At 37.1% G+C, this 19,446-nt stretch overlaps 1 protein-coding gene across 3 annotated transcripts in view; it reads left to right on the forward strand.

Moving 5' to 3' along the window:
* LOC126283960 (aldo-keto reductase family 1 member B1-like) overlaps positions 1-19,446 on the forward strand; it is a 43,844-nt gene that overhangs the window by 16,592 nt on the left and 7,806 nt on the right. The window contains exons 6-7 of one of the 3 annotated variants that reach the window (XM_049982403.1): positions 3,330-3,478; positions 11,168-11,431. In XM_049982403.1, the coding sequence (XP_049838360.1) occupies positions 3,330-3,478; positions 11,168-11,210 (192 nt within the window). In that variant the 3' untranslated portion in view covers positions 11,211-11,431. Of the gene's footprint in view, positions 1-3,329; positions 3,479-11,167; positions 11,432-19,074; positions 19,339-19,446 lie in introns of those variants that run through there. The other 2 variants (XM_049982400.1, XM_049982402.1) reach the window with 2 other exon arrangements.

The raw sequence follows: 19,446 nt of genomic DNA on the forward strand, positions 1-19,446 counted from the left end.
GGAAGGCATAGTTCATACTAGTCACAGATCACAAGACCATAACACGGAATTTCTGTCATTCCACCACAAATATTTGATACCTTCCTGGTGGAGAGAATTTCCTGCTGATAACGTGTTCCAGAGTTGCAGACATGTTGGCACCCAGCGTTTCATATAAAAATATTAAACAAAGCAGTGATCCAGAACTGGGCAAAGTGAAGAATTCCGTCTGCTCTTTCTTAATGCTTGTAAAAATATTGTTACCTGACATGCCACACTATTTTGTGATAATTCTACAGGTAAACTGAGGCCATATAATACTCCATCCTGCTGCCTGCAAGTCTTCTGTGCACTAAATGGCTTTGCTCAGCCTGGTATAAAGGGGACAGTGTGCTTGATTTTATGGCACTTCATTTGGCCTTCACTGAAACGAGATGTAAATTTGTGGGATAAAGCATGTATTTATACTGTCAAGAAACAAAAATTTCAAAATTTGTAACCAGTGCTTGTGGAACTTTCAGTGAAATTGACAGTCACTTCACACATACACGCATTTATCTGCTGGTATGACAGGTTTTCACATTAGTCGAGGAAGCTCTACTGAAGGGCATCTGTGCAGAAAGTGTTGCCAGCATTCTGTCACTGTCATGCATCACTCATTCTGGAGTCTGAAGAATTGTTACCACCAACAGAGGACGGCAGTTTGAGCATCAGTTGTTACTTGCCTCAAATATGGCCTAGGTGTACACATCAAGACCACTGCTTACTACCCAGTGTCGAATGGCACAGTTAAATGGTGGCATGAAAATTTCAAGATAACATAAAGAGCCTGAGTTTTGGGTGACTGAGTTGTTGACTATTTACTAACAGCTTTAATGGATCTCCGTGCTGATGTTAATCCAGAATGTAACACTGCTGGTGCAGAAATGGCTTGGAGCATTACTACTAAACTTAAAGCTTATTTCTTGATGCTACACCGCATTCCAGCTTCAATTTCCAACTAGAAATAGGACACAGTGTTGCTTAAACCAGCAAATGTTAGCGTGCTATGTCTATCTTCATCCATCCTGGACTCATAACCTATGTATGCATTTTATAAGTGATGCATCATTTGTGGTAGGTTCCTACTCTAAAACCACTTTGTCATTGGAACACCTCATGGTCTGATGACAATCTACATCTATACTGACTCAAGCCAGCCTTCCTGCTGAAGAACATGGATCCTAGTTAACCTTATCAGCTGCATTAAAACAACCAACTCCACTCACCATAATTCCAATTTCACTAGCCAACCAGACAGGCTACACATCCCGGACTTATCATATTATCAGTGCCGAGGGAGAAGTTAGAGATCTGAATCTGTGTCCTTTCGATGGGGTTTTCAACTTTGGAAATAAAAAAGTCCATCTGAAATGTTACATTGTTCTGCAATCTCTCGGACAGTCAGTCTTTGATTGGAACACACAGTTTCATTGACGCTCCTGACAAGCATTGGAGGATGCCCTGGATGAGGATTATCTTGTAACTTTTGTCCAGCCATTTTCAAATCATGTGAACCATTCATATCGAAGAGTATGACTTACAAACTCATGCTGTGGGCTTTCTGCATCATTCAGTTTGTCTGTGTAAAGGTTTCCTTGAATTTCATGGAAAATTTAATGCAGATGCTTTGCTCATTCAACTCTGCCATCTCGAAAAGCTTCAGTCTTTGAAGCACGTTCTAGTTAACACAGCACTGAACAAAACTAACAGACATGCTACAATGAAATCTCCAATAGTTACTCATTAAATACAGGTGTGTGCAGGGGTGCAAACTACATTTCACTCCAACTCAACAATGCCAAGAAACTACAAATGTGCCGGAATTTTTTGAACAGACCTTGTATGTGACTGTAGAGGGCACAGGGAAATGTAAACTAGAAAAATTATGGGTACGTATTGGAATAATTAATTTTTGCTAAGCAAAAGTAATTGTGTTTATGTGAAGCCACAATGACATTGGGAAGTGATTAAAGATTGATAATTTAACTTCCTGTGATCTCTTCATGTGCCGTATTTGGTACCTGGTGAAAATAATCTTCACATGTAATACACATTGAAAAAATGTAGGTCTGGTACAAATCTGGGAGTGTTCGTGTTTCACCATTCTTCAGCTCCATATTAAGCTTGACCGGCAACTACATTGGAAAAAGAAAGAGAGAGAGAGTGTTGGGTCTATTTGAGTATGATACAGACGCATCTATGTTGTTGAGTGCTGTTACTGCCTTCTAAAAAAATTTTTACCTTAGGAGTATGGCAATCTCATTATCTGGAATATAGCAGTTACCGCTGGATAGAATTACTCACGACAAGGAGATTGAAAGAAAGGAAAATTGGCTGCATATACTGAGAACACAATACTATCCGCATCCTTTTATAGTGATTGGTCTGCAGTTTATGACACGTTGTGGTGAATTCCACAAGACATAGGGGTGTCATACTTTTGATCAGATTATATATTATACACTTGTTTGTGGCATTTGAAAGAAGGTATAATTGACATACTTGTAATTTTTTCCAGCTGTTGTCCAACAGCAATGTGCCACAGGAACATCTTCTACTGCGTCTACAATTACCTCTAAAAAAATTAAGTAGAGAACGTAGCACCTCGAGAGATAGGTTGCAAGATGTCCATATGTTGTTCTCATGTGAAATTGGTTTAGATTTAGAGTGATTGGAGACTTCCATATCATCCATAAATTGTTCTCATTGTGAAAACAGAGTAGTTGAGTGATTGATGGCTTATGCATTGTGAAACATTGCAGGTAGAGATGTATTTAAGTGTACTGCTTAGTGCAGTGTTGTGACATGAGTTGCCCTTGGTCTTAGTTGCCAAAGTGTTAATGCCAAGCTTCACTTTTAATTTCCAGCACATGATAGCTTGTGATTAATGAATACTTATAGCTAATAAAAAAGTTCTAAATTACAGGTAGGTCACACTTCTGGTGTGATGTAAAGTGCTGTTTAAGGAAAAGCAATTTTTTTAAAAAAACATTTGAATCCGAAACAATTTGTTAAAAGCACTTTACTATATGTAAATCGATTAATGATGCAGCAAATAATCATACTGAGCAGCACAGCTGACACTAAAGGGAATGGAAGCTACGTCATCTACTATTACACAATATTTTACTTTGATTAGTATCTTGAAGATGACAACTTACACATGTTAGGAACTTGATGCTGATTTAAGAACAAAACTAAGCAAATAAAAGTGTTAATACAGCTGAGGTGCTTTCTGGTAATCATTAAACATAAAACATTATGGTTTTCAAGATTTGTTTGTAATATACCTTTATATTTTGTTTCAGATTCAAATTGGCACAGTTCCAATACCAAAATCTGTCCACAAGGAAAGAATTAAGGAGAACTTCAATGTTTTTGATTTTGAGCTGAATGCTGAAGACTTAGCTTACATTGACACGTTCAATAAGAACTACAGGGTTTGCGCATTTAATGAGTAAGTTACAGATTTTTGCCTAAACTTGATCTTTTCATTGTTCCGTCCAAGGGACAGATAAATGAAATATAGACAGATGGGAAAAAGTAAGTAAACTGTTCATTATTTCAAAAGTAATCACCATAACAGTATATTTGTGCCACTGTGATACAAGAGAGAAAATATTTTTCTACAATTATGGAACCATGATTGCTTCATCTGAAGCAAATAAATGACTATGAGAGTCTTACTTCAGGACTTCCTGTTAGATTCCCCACGCTGCCAAGGTTGTTTAAAGTAAGCTGCAGAAATGTCACTGGAAGGCCCTTACACATCCTCCATAGAGTCCTGATTTCTCCCCACGCAATTCGCTATTCTTAAGAAAGACATTGATGGCTGTTGATTTGCTTTGGGCGAAGAGGTGTGTGATGGAGCAATCATGGTTTTGTAGAGAAACAAAAACATTTTTCCATGAAGGCACTGACTGTCCTGTCTCACAGTGTGGTAATTACTTTTTAAAGAATACAGTTTACTTACTTTTCCCTTATATCCCATTTTCATTTGATAGTGATTTTAAGTTCATTGGAATAAAATGTAAAGTATAAGTAGGGGTAAGTGTACGTGGCCTCCTGTGTGAGTGAAGTTATTAATGGAATACTTTTAAAGTGAATTCGTTTTTCAAGATATTTTTAAGTACACTTTGTAAACAATTCTTTTTGAACGTGTGAGCAGTGTGAGAAGCATCCTAGAGTACTTCTGAGTAAGAGTGACTCCTTATTATATGCTTTTCTATATGTTACTGGTAGAGAACGTTGGCTTTCTCATTCTTGGTGTGTACGTTTATTGAATTGTATGGTTCAAGAAGTGTTGGCTTGTGGGCATTTGCCCATGAATTAAGCTGCGATATATCATTGATGTGATTGCAGAGAGGTAAGTCAGAACAAGGTAAAACCCTGGGAATTTTTTTAGAATTCAGGAATTTTTCATTGTTTTGGTTTTCAGTTAAATTTTTATAGATTTGACAGCCAAGAACTGATAACAAAGAATTTTACTTTAGCCCGCTACTGCAGAATAATACTGCAGCAATAAAACATAAACAAGGGAAGAAAGCAAAATAAAACCTACTTAGCATAGGAAATGCGCCATTTACAACAACAAAACACAGTGCGCACCCAAGTGTCTGCCAACAGCAAAATGTGTAAAAGGCTGTAGTACGGAGAGTATGCAACAGTTCATAAGAAAAACAAAAGCTTCCGATGAGCATGCTGTCACAACAGTTTACTTTAGGTTCATTTCAGCAGTTGCCAGGGGGCTGGCTGATACACATAAGCAGTTGAGTTGCGTATGAGCATTACCTTCTCCTCCTGCTCCTGTCTAATTACAGTACAGCTGTTAGCCGTATCAGCAGTAGCAACAAGTAGCCAGATCCTACCGGAAAAAAAAAATTTATAGTGCACCCAAGCTGCCAGATTCGTGTGGGGTAGTCTCCATGTGACCTGTGTTTACCTGTTGTGATTTTGCTGTTTCTCCTTCGTTTAAAGTTATTACATCAAATGAAAACAAAACGGATTTGTGTGGTTGGGGACTGTCAAGTGAATTGAAATACATTCGCATAATTATAGAAGACTAAAATATGTTTGTAGTTTCAGTTTTTTGATTGTATTTTATTTCCAGATTTTTGGCAGTCTGTTTATTTTAAACATTATTGACTATTGTTAGTATATGGAGTTCAGAAGCCCAGTTGTTCACATCTCCATTTTACTGGCAACATTTGTCAGATGTATCTTAAAATGGATCACGCGCAAAATAAGACCAATGTTGCATGTGAAAGCTTAGATTTTCTTATAGCTATACTATGTATATTAATTTAAACCATTAACTTGTTGCTATTTGTATGTTCACGCTACTTAACAGTGGTGTTGCTATTGCTGACTAAATCATGAATTCTGTTCTCTGAATATCTGCTATCTTCATCGGCTGGCGAGTTCATGTGACATGAGCTATGATAGGCTTGCAAAAGCGCATCACAATTTTGATTTCAGTGCTTCAGAAACTAACGTACTTGGTGTTTGGTGGAATTCAAATATACTTTTGTTATACGAAAATATGCAGCGTATTGTAATGTGAAAAATATACAGCGTGCATGTTGCTGTACATACAGGTTTCCAAACCGATGTCAATTAACAATATTAAACAACACAGGTCCTACATCTTATAGGATACACAACTCATTTCTGAAAAAAAAGTGGACAAAGAACTTTCTTTTCTTGTACTCTTCATTTGTCTTATTATCTCTTCTCAGAACATCATTTATTCCAGCATGGTCAGCAAACTGGAGAAATTTTTATTTCTTCCGGTTTAACTTTGCTCACAAGTTTCTTCCACATAACAATTTTGTCTTGATTCTGAAACAAAGCTTTAACAATGACTAAATTGTGCTCTTAATAATATCTACCAGGTAACCTCCATTTTCATTCCTCTCCCCCAATCCATTTTCTAATATATCTTCCCTTTTTTTTCGTACTTTCAGATTCCTGTCCCCCCCCCCCCCCCCCCAAATTAACTTTTGCCTCACTGAACTACCTGAATCATTTATTCAGGGTGTATATGACCTGGGACAACTGGGAGATATGGGAAAAACCCAGGAATTTTTCATCCATGAGAAAACTAGGAAAAACCCAGGAATTTTTTAGAATTCTGAGAATTTTTCATTGTTTTTAGTGTTGTGCTAAATTTTTGTAATTTTGACTGGTAAGAACCAAAACTCTAACGAAGGGTATTAACCTAACAAAGAATACTACTGCAGAATGAAATGAAAATAACTTAAATTGCAAAGGAAATGCACCATATACAACAACGACACACAGCGATCATGCAAGCATCTGACAGCAGCAAAATGTGTCAAAGGCTTTAGGAAGTCTGTGCAATGCTTCATAACAACAAATTGTCTCCAGTGAGCATGAAGTCACAACTATTTACAATAGATTCGTTTTAGCAGTTAAGAGTGCGCTCATGCGCGTGCGTAGCTGAGTTGCATTTGAGTAGTAGATTCTCCCGCTTGTAGCTACAGGAATGTGGCTGTTAGCTGTGCAAGCAGTCACAGCAAGCAGCTAGATGCTACCGGGAAAAGGAGGCGCCAAATTCATATTCTTGAGGAAAAAAATCTTGTTTCACAAATCTATTATTTATATGATTTTGAAGCAACTCCATGTTGGTTTTTCAACATTTTTGAACACATTTTAAGTTGATACCTGAAGGAATCATAAGTTGATTTTTGAATGCATGCATAGTGTATGTGATGTCTAGACAGAAGGGGACTGGGCTATATGAGCTGAGCAGAGTAAAGCCGAATGGATGAATGCCAATCACTGTCTGATTATGTGGTTGGTTGATTGGGTTGTCGAATGATCAGCATTGTTCTAATTACTAGCAAAATCGTTAGATTCAGACTACCAGAATGGAAATAAATGACCAACAGGTGAGAAAGATTACATATTGTTTTCTCGGTGTAATGAAATTTTGACAGAAAATTTTTGGCCAGATTGCTACATTAGTAAGAACCCGTTGTACAGTTTCCAACTACCAGTCAATTAAGTTCTATTCTGGAAGTAATGCGGAAAACGTGTTGTATGAACATGTAACAATGCCTAACTAGAGAATAATCGTGGGATAGCTAAACCTGTGATTCCAGCAGAGTTAGTGAAGTTAATTGGTGAACAAATTTTGACAATGGCAGGAATAGCTACAGAATTGGTGATGATAAGATTGTTTGTTAGAACGAGGAAGGAGAAGAAATGGGGAAATCACACAAATTATGGAATAATAAGATGATTCCAAATTTATATAAAAATTTCGTAATACTACTCTTGATCCCATGGTTCAGAAACTGGTGCGAATGACTGAAATGTGGAACTATTTCCTAACATAAAGCTTTCTGCTTGTATAGGCCTAATAGGTATTTGATATTGCCATTTCGTGAATTATATTCTGTTGTGTCGTAAAAATGACCATTTGTGTCAAAACAGTTTGTTTATTTGGTGTGTTGCAAAATTGCTGCAATATTAAGAAAGGCCTATTTTGTTTTATCTAGCAGACAGTGACAAAACAGACATAATCAGATCAACAAACCACACCAGTCTTGGGTATTATTTGTATTAACAGATTTTTTTAGACATTTTTATTTTTCATGTAGCAAAATGTTTGACGAACTTTAATGAGGTAATAGATTGTTTCTCAGAAAGGAAAGCACACCATGTAGGAAGCTGTAGCAAGATTAGAGAGAAAAAAAAAGTTAGGAGCTAAGGATTGAAGAAATGTGTACTTTCTGGCTTGTCTCTTGTCTCTCTTAGTTTTATGTATGCTATATTTAATTTTATGTCATACAAAACAAGTTATTAGCTAATAGGCAATAAAGAGTGCAAATCTTCTGAAGAGTTCTTGTTCTCCTGATTACAAATAATCCCATTCGCTCTTAATTGTAATTTTTTTTTAAAAGAGGGGCAGGCTGTCATACCGGCTGACTGGCAGCAGGAGAGGCACCACAGAACATTTCAATTTCCACTCTCCTGAATATAGTTTGATGGCATCCATTACAAAATACACGCACTTCTAATACCACAGAGCGAAATGCTGTGACATATGATAGATGAATGCTGTATGAAGAGGTGTGGCACTGCATTTTGGCACACTTAAGACCAAGTAACATGTCTTACATTTCCTCAAACACATACGTTCTATTTTTTCAGACTTTTTGGTATTGACTCAGTTAGCAAATATTGTAGATCCGGGGCTGATGCGCAGAGCAGTCTGAGTTACAGTGGGTAGTCTCCATGTGACCTGTGTTTACATTTAGTGATTTTGCTGTTTCCCCTTTGTTCACTCTCAAGTCAAATGAAAACAAAAAGGATATCTGTGGCTGGGAGCTATCAAGTGAATTGAAATACATTGACACAATTACGGAAGGTTAAAATATGTTATTAGTTTCAGATTTTATTATATTTCCTCCTTTATGACAGTCAAGCATTAATTGCCTAACCTTTTCTGAAGAGGCAGTCAATGTATTTGAAACAAAATGTGTAATTCCACAGTACTGGCTAGTTTCAGCTGTTTGCTGCATTTCAAGTGTACGTTTTCATCTTCTAGCACGTATGGCATTATGCCATAATAAAGAACCAAACATGATATAATACAGTATTGGTGCTCCAAGAAAATTTACATCCCGTGAACCACTCTGAAAAGCTTAATATCAGGTCGAGGTCTACTTCATTGGGAATCTGGACATACGAATGTGCACTTCAAATATGCACTTTAAATGTGCACATTTTAGTATGGTTCATGAAATTCTGATGCTCTTTGAGTATCCTCTGATCACATATAACGTGATCTTTCAATGTTTTACGCGTGCGTACATACGGGCTTCCTACGTTATGGTAGCTGCGCCTGTCATCTGTTATCTGTGCTCTCCGGCAACTGCTGAAATGAACCTATTTCTAGCAGGTCGTGGGAAAACATTGCGAATGGTGGTTTGAAAAGCCTTACTTTTCAAAGTTAATATCCTTTCACATAAGTTGAACTATGTGCGAGAATGTACCACGAATTTCTTAAATCACAGAACATTTGGCTCTCATTTAATAATCGACTCTTTTCATGACGAGCCATTTAGAAGAATTTTGAACCCGGAAGATAAGACATTTTGGCACATTTGTTTGATATATCTTAAAGTGTAACACACACAAAAAGATCAACATTACATTGTGAAAGCATAGCTTCTCTTGCAGTTATTAACCTTACACACCAATATTATATGCGAAAGCTTTGCTTTTCTTGTAACAATACTATGTATATTACTTTAAACTATTAACTTTCCCTCTTTGTGTGTTTGTGCTACTTAGCAGTGATGTTGCTGTTGGCTGACTACATCACGTGTCCTATGCTCTGAATATCCGCTGTCATCAGCTGGCGAGCCATGACTGGTTTACAAAAGCGCATCACAATCTCGATTTCAATGATTCAGAAAGTAACATGGTGTTTGGTGGAATTCCAATGTATAATTTCGTAATACGAAAATACGTAGCATACATGTTGGTGCACATCAAAGATATTTGCAAAATGTGCCTTTTTCCCCGAGTTTCTATTTCTAGAGTGCTGGGAAACTGTATGCCCGTGTAGAAAACCATAACCATTCAAAGGATTGATAAGTTTTGCAGTTCGGAGAGAAAATATACTGTCACTTAACATGGAAAGAGTGTCCGCGTGTACAGCCTGTTATTCTGTTTCATTGTACATTCTCTCAAGCTCTATATCAACTCTGATCCAGTTGACATATAAACTTTGTGATTGGTGTTAGCTTTGTGTTAGTCTAGGCTGCGGTACTGTGTTCACTGTATTTTAGCTTAGCTACATTCCTGGTTTCTTACTTAATTTTTTAATTTGCATTAACTTTATTTGATATTATACTTGAACTCCATACTCAACTGACCATAAATCATTTTCTTCCTGCTGCTGCACTTAACTATTTTTCCACTACATCTGGCTATATCTGTTTCTTTTTAGGTTTTCCAACCTGCCTATCCAGTACAGAATCTTAATAGCCCACACACTGATCTGTAAAGCACTAGTTTCAACCCCCACACTTTCCCCGAAATAATATCCTCTTTAGTAGTCCCTGCCCGAAAATCTGAATGGAGTACTTCTATACTTCAGGAGTATTTCATCATTATTAATCCATACATTAGAGCTGCATGCTTTAGGGAAATAAGTGTAATTTTGCATTGCTTTAAGCAATTGGCAATCCCAACACAGAAGATCATATTCATTAATGTCATCAGTTTGTACTGGGAAGCTACTGTCCCTCTTCAGGTACCCACAAGTTAGTCAGGCCTCTTCTCATTTATTGCTCTGTTGTTGTTGTTGTGTCTATGGTATGGTTGTATGTATTGTTGAGGCATGCAAGCCATCCTACCTAAACAAGGCCTGTGAACTGAGTTTTATGACTAAATATTTAAATTGCTTGTAAATAAAATAGAAAGAAACTTCCACATGGGAAAAATATATTAAAAAACAAAGATTCCAAGACTTACCAAGCGGGAAAACGCCGGCAGACAGGCACAAGAACAAAACACACAAACACATACACAGAATTACTAGCTTTCGCAACCGATGGTTGCTTCTTCAGGAAGGAGAGGGAAAGACGAAAGGATGTGGGTTTTAAGGGAGAGGGTAAGGAGTCAATCCAATCCCGGGAGCGGAAAGACTTCCCTTAGGGGGAAAAAAAGGACAGGTGTACACTCGCGCGCACACACACGCACGCACCCCTAATGGAAGTCTTTCCGCTCCCGGGATTGGAATGACTCTATACCCTCTCCCTTAAAACCCACATCCTTTCATCTTTCCCTCTCCTTCTTGAAGAAGCAACCATTGGTTGCGAAAGCTAGTAATTCTGTGTGTGTGTTTGTGTGTTTTGTTCTTGTGCCTGTCTGCCGGCGTTTTCCCGCTTGGTAAGTCTTGGAATCTTTGTTTTTAATATATTTAAATTGCTTTCATTTTGTAGAAGGCTGCTTGCACTAACATTTTTGTTTTAAATTGGTCATTAACCATGTTAAGGACTGCATAGTGCTCTACAGTTCAAGGGAAATGCTCACACAACCTAGTCACTAATAACTGGTTAATTGGAGTTGTGAATAACATGTAAAATGCAATATTTGTTTTCAGGACCAAAGCTGCCATACACTACCCATTCTATGAAGAGTTCTGAAGTCCATAAATTTCAAAACTTGATGTGAAGTGGCACATCATGACAACTGCCTGATTCGCAGATTAAACATCTTAATTTAATCAGTAAAATATTTCATAATTATATGTAATAGATGTCATGATATTTGTTTGTTTCCATTGTTGTTGTAATACCATGTTCCATGTATTACATGTACAATCAAATATTATTTTGAAATAAAGTTATGCTGTTGTGTACCAATAGTTTGTTATATCTATTCTCCACTCACAGCCCACTGTAGCAATACATCTTCATGTATACTCCACTAGCCTTTGTAAAATACTTTGGAGAGGTATGTCCCATTGTACCAGTTATTACTGTTTCTTCCTGTTCCACTTATGCCTCTTGTATGCTGTAATTAATCTTAATTTTGTTCTAACAATCCCAATTTGAGTGAAAAGTAGGGGGTTGTAGAATATTCCTAGAATCATAATTTAAACCTGGTTCTTGTAACTTTGGTAATATTCTTTGTGGAGCGAAGCAAAAATTAATTAGGTGTCGTGTCTTAAGAAAGACATTGATGGCTGTTGATTTGCTTTGGGCGAAGAGGTGTGTGATGGAGCAATCATGGTTTTGTAGAGAAACAAAAACATTTTTCCATGAAGGCACTGACTGTCCTGTCTCACAGTGTGGTAATTACTTTTTAAAGAATACAGTTTACTTACTTTTCCCTTATATCCCATTTTCATTTGATAGTGATTTTAAGTTCATTGGAATAAAATGTAAAGTATAAGTAGGGGTAAGTGTACGTGGCCTCCTGTGTGAGTGAAGTTATTAATGGAATACTTTTAAAGTGAATTCGTTTTTCAAGATATTTTTAAGTACACTTTGTAAACAATTCTTTTTGAACGTGTGAGCAGTGTGAGAAGCATCCTAGAGTACTTCTGAGTAAGAGTGACTCCTTATTATATGCTTTTCTATATGTTACTGGTAGAGAACGTTGGCTTTCTCATTCTTGGTGTGTACGTTTATTGAATTGTATGGTTCAAGAAGTGTTGGCTTGTGGGCATTTGCCCATGAATTAAGCTGCGATATATCATTGATGTGATTGCAGAGAGGTAAGTCAGAACAAGGTAAAACCCTGGGAATTTTTTTAGAATTCAGGAATTTTTCATTGTTTTGGTTTTCAGTTAAATTTTTATAGATTTGACAGCCAAGAACTGATAACAAAGAATTTTACTTTAGCCCGCTACTGCAGAATAATACTGCAGCAATAAAACATAAACAAGGGAAGAAAGCAAAATAAAACCTACTTAGCATAGGAAATGCGCCATTTACAACAACAAAACACAGTGCGCACCCAAGTGTCTGCCAACAGCAAAATGTGTAAAAGGCTGTAGTACGGAGAGTATGCAACAGTTCATAAGAAAAACAAAAGCTTCCGATGAGCATGCTGTCACAACAGTTTACTTTAGGTTCATTTCAGCAGTTGCCAGGGGGCTGGCTGATACACATAAGCAGTTGAGTTGCGTATGAGCATTACCTTCTCCTCCTGCTCCTGTCTAATTACAGTACAGCTGTTAGCCGTATCAGCAGTAGCAACAAGTAGCCAGATCCTACCGGAAAAAAAAAAATTTATAGTGCACCCAAGCTGCCAGATTCGTGTGGGGTAGTCTCCATGTGACCTGTGTTTACCTGTTGTGATTTTGCTGTTTCTCCTTCGTTTAAAGTTATTACATCAAATGAAAACAAAACGGATTTGTGTGGTTGGGGACTGTCAAGTGAATTGAAATACATTCGCATAATTATAGAAGACTAAAATATGTTTGTAGTTTCAGTTTTTTGATTGTATTTTATTTCCAGATTTTTGGCAGTCTGTTTATTTTAAACATTATTGACTATTGTTAGTATATGGAGTTCAGAAGCCCAGTTGTTCACATCTCCATTTTACTGGCAACATTTGTCAGATGTATCTTAAAATGGATCACGCGCAAAATAAGACCAATGTTGCATGTGAAAGCTTAGATTTTCTTATAGCTATACTATGTATATTAATTTAAACCATTAACTTGTTGCTATTTGTATGTTCACGCTACTTAACAGTGGTGTTGCTATTGCTGACTAAATCATGAATTCTGTTCTCTGAATATCTGCTATCTTCATCGGCTGGCGAGTTCATGTGACATGAGCTATGATAGGCTTACAAAAGCGCATCACAATTTTGATTTCAGTGCTTCAGAAACTAACGTACTTGGTGTTTGGTGGAATTCAAATATACTTTTGTTATACGAAAATATGCAGCGTATTGTAATGTGAAAAATATACAGCGTGCATGTTGCTGTACATACAGGTTTCCAAACCGATGTCAATTAACAATATTAAACAACACAGGTCCTACATCTTATAGGATACACAACTCATTTCTGAAAAAAAAGTGGACAAAGAACTTTCTTTTCTTGTACTCTTCATTTGTCTTATTATCTCTTCTCAGAACATCATTTATTCCAGCATGGTCAGCAAACTGGAGAAATTTTTATTTCTTCCGGTTTAACTTTGCTCACAAGTTTCTTCCACATAACAATTTTGTCTTGATTCTGAAACAAAGCTTTAACAATGACTAAATTGTGCTCTTAATAATATCTACCAGGTAACCTCCATTTTCATTCCTCTCCCCCAATCCATTTTCTAATATATCTTCCCTTTTTTTTCGTACTTTCAGATTCCTGTCCCCCCCCCCCCCCCCCCCCCCCCAAATTAACTTTTGCCTCACTGAACTACCTGAATCATTTATTCAGGGTGTATATGACCTGGGACAACTGGGAGATATGGGAAAAACCCAGGAATTTTTCCATCCATGAGAAAACTAGGAAAAACCCAGGAATTTTTTAGAATTCTGAGAATTTTTCATTGTTTTTAGTGTTGTGCTAAATTTTTGTAATTTTGACTGGTAAGAACCAAAACTCTAACGAAGGGTATTAACCTAACAAAGAATACTACTGCAGAATGAAATGAAAATAACTTAAATTGCAAAGGAAATGCACCATATACAACAACGACACACAGCGATCATGCAAGCATCTGACAGCAGCAAAATGTGTCAAAGGCTTTAGGAAGTCTGTGCAATGCTTCATAACAACAAATTGTCTCCAGTGAGCATGAAGTCACAACTATTTACAATAGATTCGTTTTAGCAGTTAAGAGTGCGCTCATGCGCGTGCGTAGCTGAGTTGCATTTGAGTAGTAGATTCTCCCGCTTGTAGCTACAGGAATGTGGCTGTTGGCTGTGCAAGCAGTCACAGCAAGCAGCTAGATGCTACCGGGAAAAGGAGGCGCCAAATTCATATTCGTGAGGAAAAAAATCTTGTTTCACAAATCTATTATTTATATGATTTTGAAGCAACTCCATGTTGGTTTTTCAACATTTTTGAACACATTTTAAGTTGATACCTGAAGGAATCATAAGTTGATTTTTGAATGCATGCATAGTGTATGTGATGTCTAGACAGAAGGGGACTGGGCTATATGAGCTGAGCAGAGTAAAGCCGAATGGATGAATGCCAATCACTGTCTGATTATGTGGTTGGTTGATTGGGTTGTCGAATGATCAGCATTGTTCTAATTACTAGCAAAATCGTTAGATTCAGACTACCAGAATGGAAATAAATGACCAACAGGTGAGAAAGATTACATATTGTTTTCTCGGTGTAATGAAATTTTGACAGAAAATTTTTGGCCAGATTGCTACATTAGTAAGAACCCGTTGTACAGTTTCCAACTACCAGTCAATTAAGTTCTATTCTGGAAGTAATGCGGAAAACGTGTTGTATGAACATGTAACAATGCCTAACTAGAGAATAATCGTGGGATAGCTAAACCTGTGATTCCAGCAGAGTTAGTGAAGTTAATTGGTGAACAAATTTTGACAATGGCAGGAATAGCTACAGAATTGGTGATGATAAGATTGTTTGTTAGAACGAGGAAGGAGAAGAAATGGGGAAATCACACAAATTATGGAATAATAAGATGATTCCAAATTTATATAAAAATTTCGTAATACTACTCTCGATCCCATGGTTCAGAAACTGGTGCGAATGACTGAAATGTGGAACTATTTCCTAACATAAAGCTTTCTGCTTGTATAGGCCTAATAGGTATTTGATATTGCCATTTCGTGAATTATATTCTGTTGTGTCGTAAAAATGACCATTTGTGTCAAAACAGTTTGTTTATTTGGTGTGTTGCAAAATTGCTGCAATATTAAGAAAGGCCTATTTTGTTTTATCTAGCAGACAGTGACAAAACAGACATAATCAGATCAACAAACCACACCAGTCTTGGGTATTATTTGTATTAACAGATTTTTTTAGACATTTTTATTTTTCATGTAGCAAAATGTTTGACGAACTTTAATGAGGTAATAGATTGTTTCTCAGAAAGGAAAGCACACCATGTAGGAAGCTGTAGCAAGATTAGAGAGAAAAAAAAAGTTAGGAGCTAAGGATTGAAGAAATGTGTACTTTCTGGCTTGTCTCTTGTCTCTCTTAGTTTTATGTATGCTATATTTAATTTTATGTCATACAAAACAAGTTATTAGCTAATAGGCAATAAAGAGTGCAAATCTTCTGAAGAGTTCTTGTTCTCCTGATTACAAATAATCCCATTCGCTCTTAATTGTAATTTTTTTTTAAAAGAGGGGCAGGCTGTCATACCGGCTGACTGGCAGCAGGAGAGGCACCACAGAACATTTCAATTTCCACTCTCCTGAATATAGTTTGATGGCATCCATTACAAAATACACGCACTTCTAATACCACAGAGCGAAATGCTGTGACATATGATAGATGAATGCTGTATGAAGAGGTGTGGCACTGCATTTTGGCACACTTAAGACCAAGTAACATGTCTTACATTTCCTCAAACACATACGTTCTATTTTTTCAGACTTTTTGGTATTGACTCAGTTAGCAAATATTGTAGATCCGGGGCTGATGCGCAGAGCAGTCTGAGTTACAGTGGGTAGTCTCCATGTGACCTGTGTTTACATTTAGTGATTTTGCTGTTTCCCCTTTGTTCACTCTCAAGTCAAATGAAAACAAAAAGGATATCTGTGGCTGGGAGCTATCAAGTGAATTGAAATACATTGACACAATTACGGAAGGTTAAAATATGTTATTAGTTTCAGATTTTATTATATTTCCTCCTTTATGACAGTCAAGCATTAATTGCCTAACCTTTTCTGAAGAGGCAGTCAATGTATTTGAAACAAAATGTGTAATTCCACAGTACTGGCTAGTTTCAGCTGTTTGCTGCATTTCAAGTGCACGTTTTCATCTTCTAGCACGTATGGCATTATGCCATAATAAAGAACCAAACATGATATAATACAGTATTGGTGCTCCAAGAAAATTTACATCCCGTGAACCACTCTGAAAAGCTTAATATCAGGTCGAGGTCTACTTCATTGGGAATCTGGACATACGAATGTGCACTTCAAATATGCACTTTAAATGTGCACATTTTAGTATGGTTCATGAAATTCTGATGCTCTTTGAGTATCCTCTGATCACATATAACGTGATCTTTCAATGTTTTACGCGTGCGTACATACGGGCTTCCTACGTTATGGTAGCTGCGCCTGTCATCTGTTATCTGTGCTCTCCGGCAACTGCTGAAATGAACCTATTTCTAGCAGGTCGTGGGAAAACATTGCGAATGGTGGTTTGAAAAGCCTTACTTTTCAAAGTTAATATCCTTTCACATAAGTTGAACTATGTGCGAGAATGTACCACGAATTTCTTAAATCACAGAACATTTGGCTCTCATTTAATAATCGACTCTTTTCATGACGAGCCATTTAGAAGAATTTTGAACCCGGAAGATAAGACATTTTGGCACATTTGTTTGATATATCTTAAAGTGTAACACACACAAAAAGATCAACATTACATTGTGAAAGCATAGCTTCTCTTGCAGTTATTAACCTTACACACCAATATTATATGCGAAAGCTTTGCTTTTCTTGTAACAATACTATGTATATTACTTTAAACTATTAACTTTCCCTCTTTGTGTGTTTGTGCTACTTAGCAGTGATGTTGCTGTTGGCTGACTACATCACGTGTCCTATGCTCTGAATATCCGCTGTCATCGGCTGGCGAGCCATGACTGGTTTACAAAAGTGCATCACAATCTCGATTTCAATGATTCAGAAAGTAACATGGTGTTTGGTGGAATTCCAATGTATAATTTCGTAATACGAAAATACGTAGCATACATGTTGGTGCACATCAAAGATATTTGCAAAATGTGCCTTTTTCCCCGAGTTTCTATTTCTAGAGTGCTGGGAAACTGTATGCCCGTGTAGAAAACCATAACCATTCAAAGGATTGATAAGTTTTGCAGTTCGGAGAGAAAATATACTGTCACTTAACATGGAAAGAGTGTCCGCGTGTACAGCCTGTTATTCTGTTTCATTGTACATTCTCTCAAGCTCTATATCAACTCTGATCCAGTTGACATATAAACTTTGTGATTGGTGTTAGCTTTGTGTTAGTCTAGGCTGCGGTACTGTGTTCACTGTATTTTAGCTTAGCTACATTCCTGGTTTCTTACTTAATTTTTTAATTTGCATTAACTTTATTTGATATTATACTTGAACTCCATACTCAACTGACCATAAATCATTTTCTTCCTGCTGCTGCACTTAACTATTTTTCCACTACATCTGGCTATATCTGTTTCTTTTTAGGTTTTCCAACCTGCCTATCCAGTACAGAATCTTAATAGCCCACACACTGATCTGTAAAGCACTAGTTTCAACCCCCACACTTTCCCCCGAAATAATATCCTCTTTAGTAGTCCCTGCCCGAAAATCTGAATGGAGTACTTCTATACTTCAGGAGTATTTCATCATTATTAATCCATACATTAGAGCTGCATGCTTTAGGGAAATAAGTGTAATTTTGCATTGCTTTAAGCAATTGGCAATCCCAACACAGAAGATCATATTCATTAATGTCATCAGTTTGTACTGGGAAGCTACTGTCCCTCTTCAGGTACCCACAAGTTAGTCAGGCCTCTTCTCATTTATTGCTCTGTTGTTGTTGTTGTGTCTATGGTATGGTTGTATGTATTGTTGAGGCATGCAAGCCATCCTACCTAAACAAGGCCTGTGAACTGAGTTTTATGACTAAATATTTAAATTGCTTGTAAATAAAATAGAAAGAAACTTCCACATGGGAAAAATATATTAAAAAACAAAGATTCCAAGACTTACCAAGCGGGAAAACGCCGGCAGACAGGCACAAGAACAAAACACACAAACACATACACAGAATTACTAGCTTTCGCAACCGATGGTTGCTTCTTCAGGAAGGAGAGGGAAAGACGAAAGGATGTGGGTTTTAAGGGAGAGGGTATAGGAGTCAATCCAATCCCGGGAGCGGAAAGACTTCCATTAGGGGTGCGTGCGTGTGTTCGCGACTCGCGCGCACACACACGCACGCACCCCTAATGGAAGTCTTTCCGCTCCCGGGATTGGAATGACTCTATACCCTCTCCCTTAAAACCCACATCCTTTCATCTTTCCCTCTCCTTCTTGAAGAAGCAACCATTGGTTGCGAAAGCTAGTAATTCTGTGTGTGTGTTTGTGTGTTTTGTTCTTGTGCCTGTCTGCCGGCGTTTTCCCGCTTGGTAAGTCTTGGAATCTTTGTTTTTAATATATTTAAATTGCTTTCATTTTGTAGAAGGCTGCTTGCACTAACATTTTTGTTTTAAATTGGTCATTAACCATGTTAAGGACTGCATAGTGCTCTACAGTTCAAGGGAAATGCTCACACAACCTAGTCACTAATAACTGGTTAATTGGAGTTGTGAATAACATGTAAAATGCAATATTTGTTTTCAGGACCAAAGCTGCCATACACTACCCATTCTATGAAGAGTTCTGAAGTCCATAAATTTCAAAACTTGATGTGAAGTGGCACATCATGACAACTGCCTGATTCGCAGATTAAACATCTTAATTTAATCAGTAAAATATTTCATAATTATATGTAATAGATGTCATGATATTTGTTTGTTTCCATTGTTGTTGTAATACCATGTTCCATGTATTACATGTACAATCAAATATTATTTTGAAATAAAGTTATGCTGTTGTGTACCAATAGTTTGTTATATCTATTCTCCACTCACAGCCCACTGTAGCAATACATCTTCATGTATACTCCACTAGCCTTTGTAAAATACTTTGGAGAGGTATGTCCCATTGTACCAG

This window comes from Schistocerca gregaria, chromosome 8 (assembly GCF_023897955.1).
Source record: "Schistocerca gregaria isolate iqSchGreg1 chromosome 8, iqSchGreg1.2, whole genome shotgun sequence".
Lineage (NCBI taxonomy): Eukaryota > Metazoa > Arthropoda > Insecta > Orthoptera > Acrididae > Schistocerca > Schistocerca gregaria.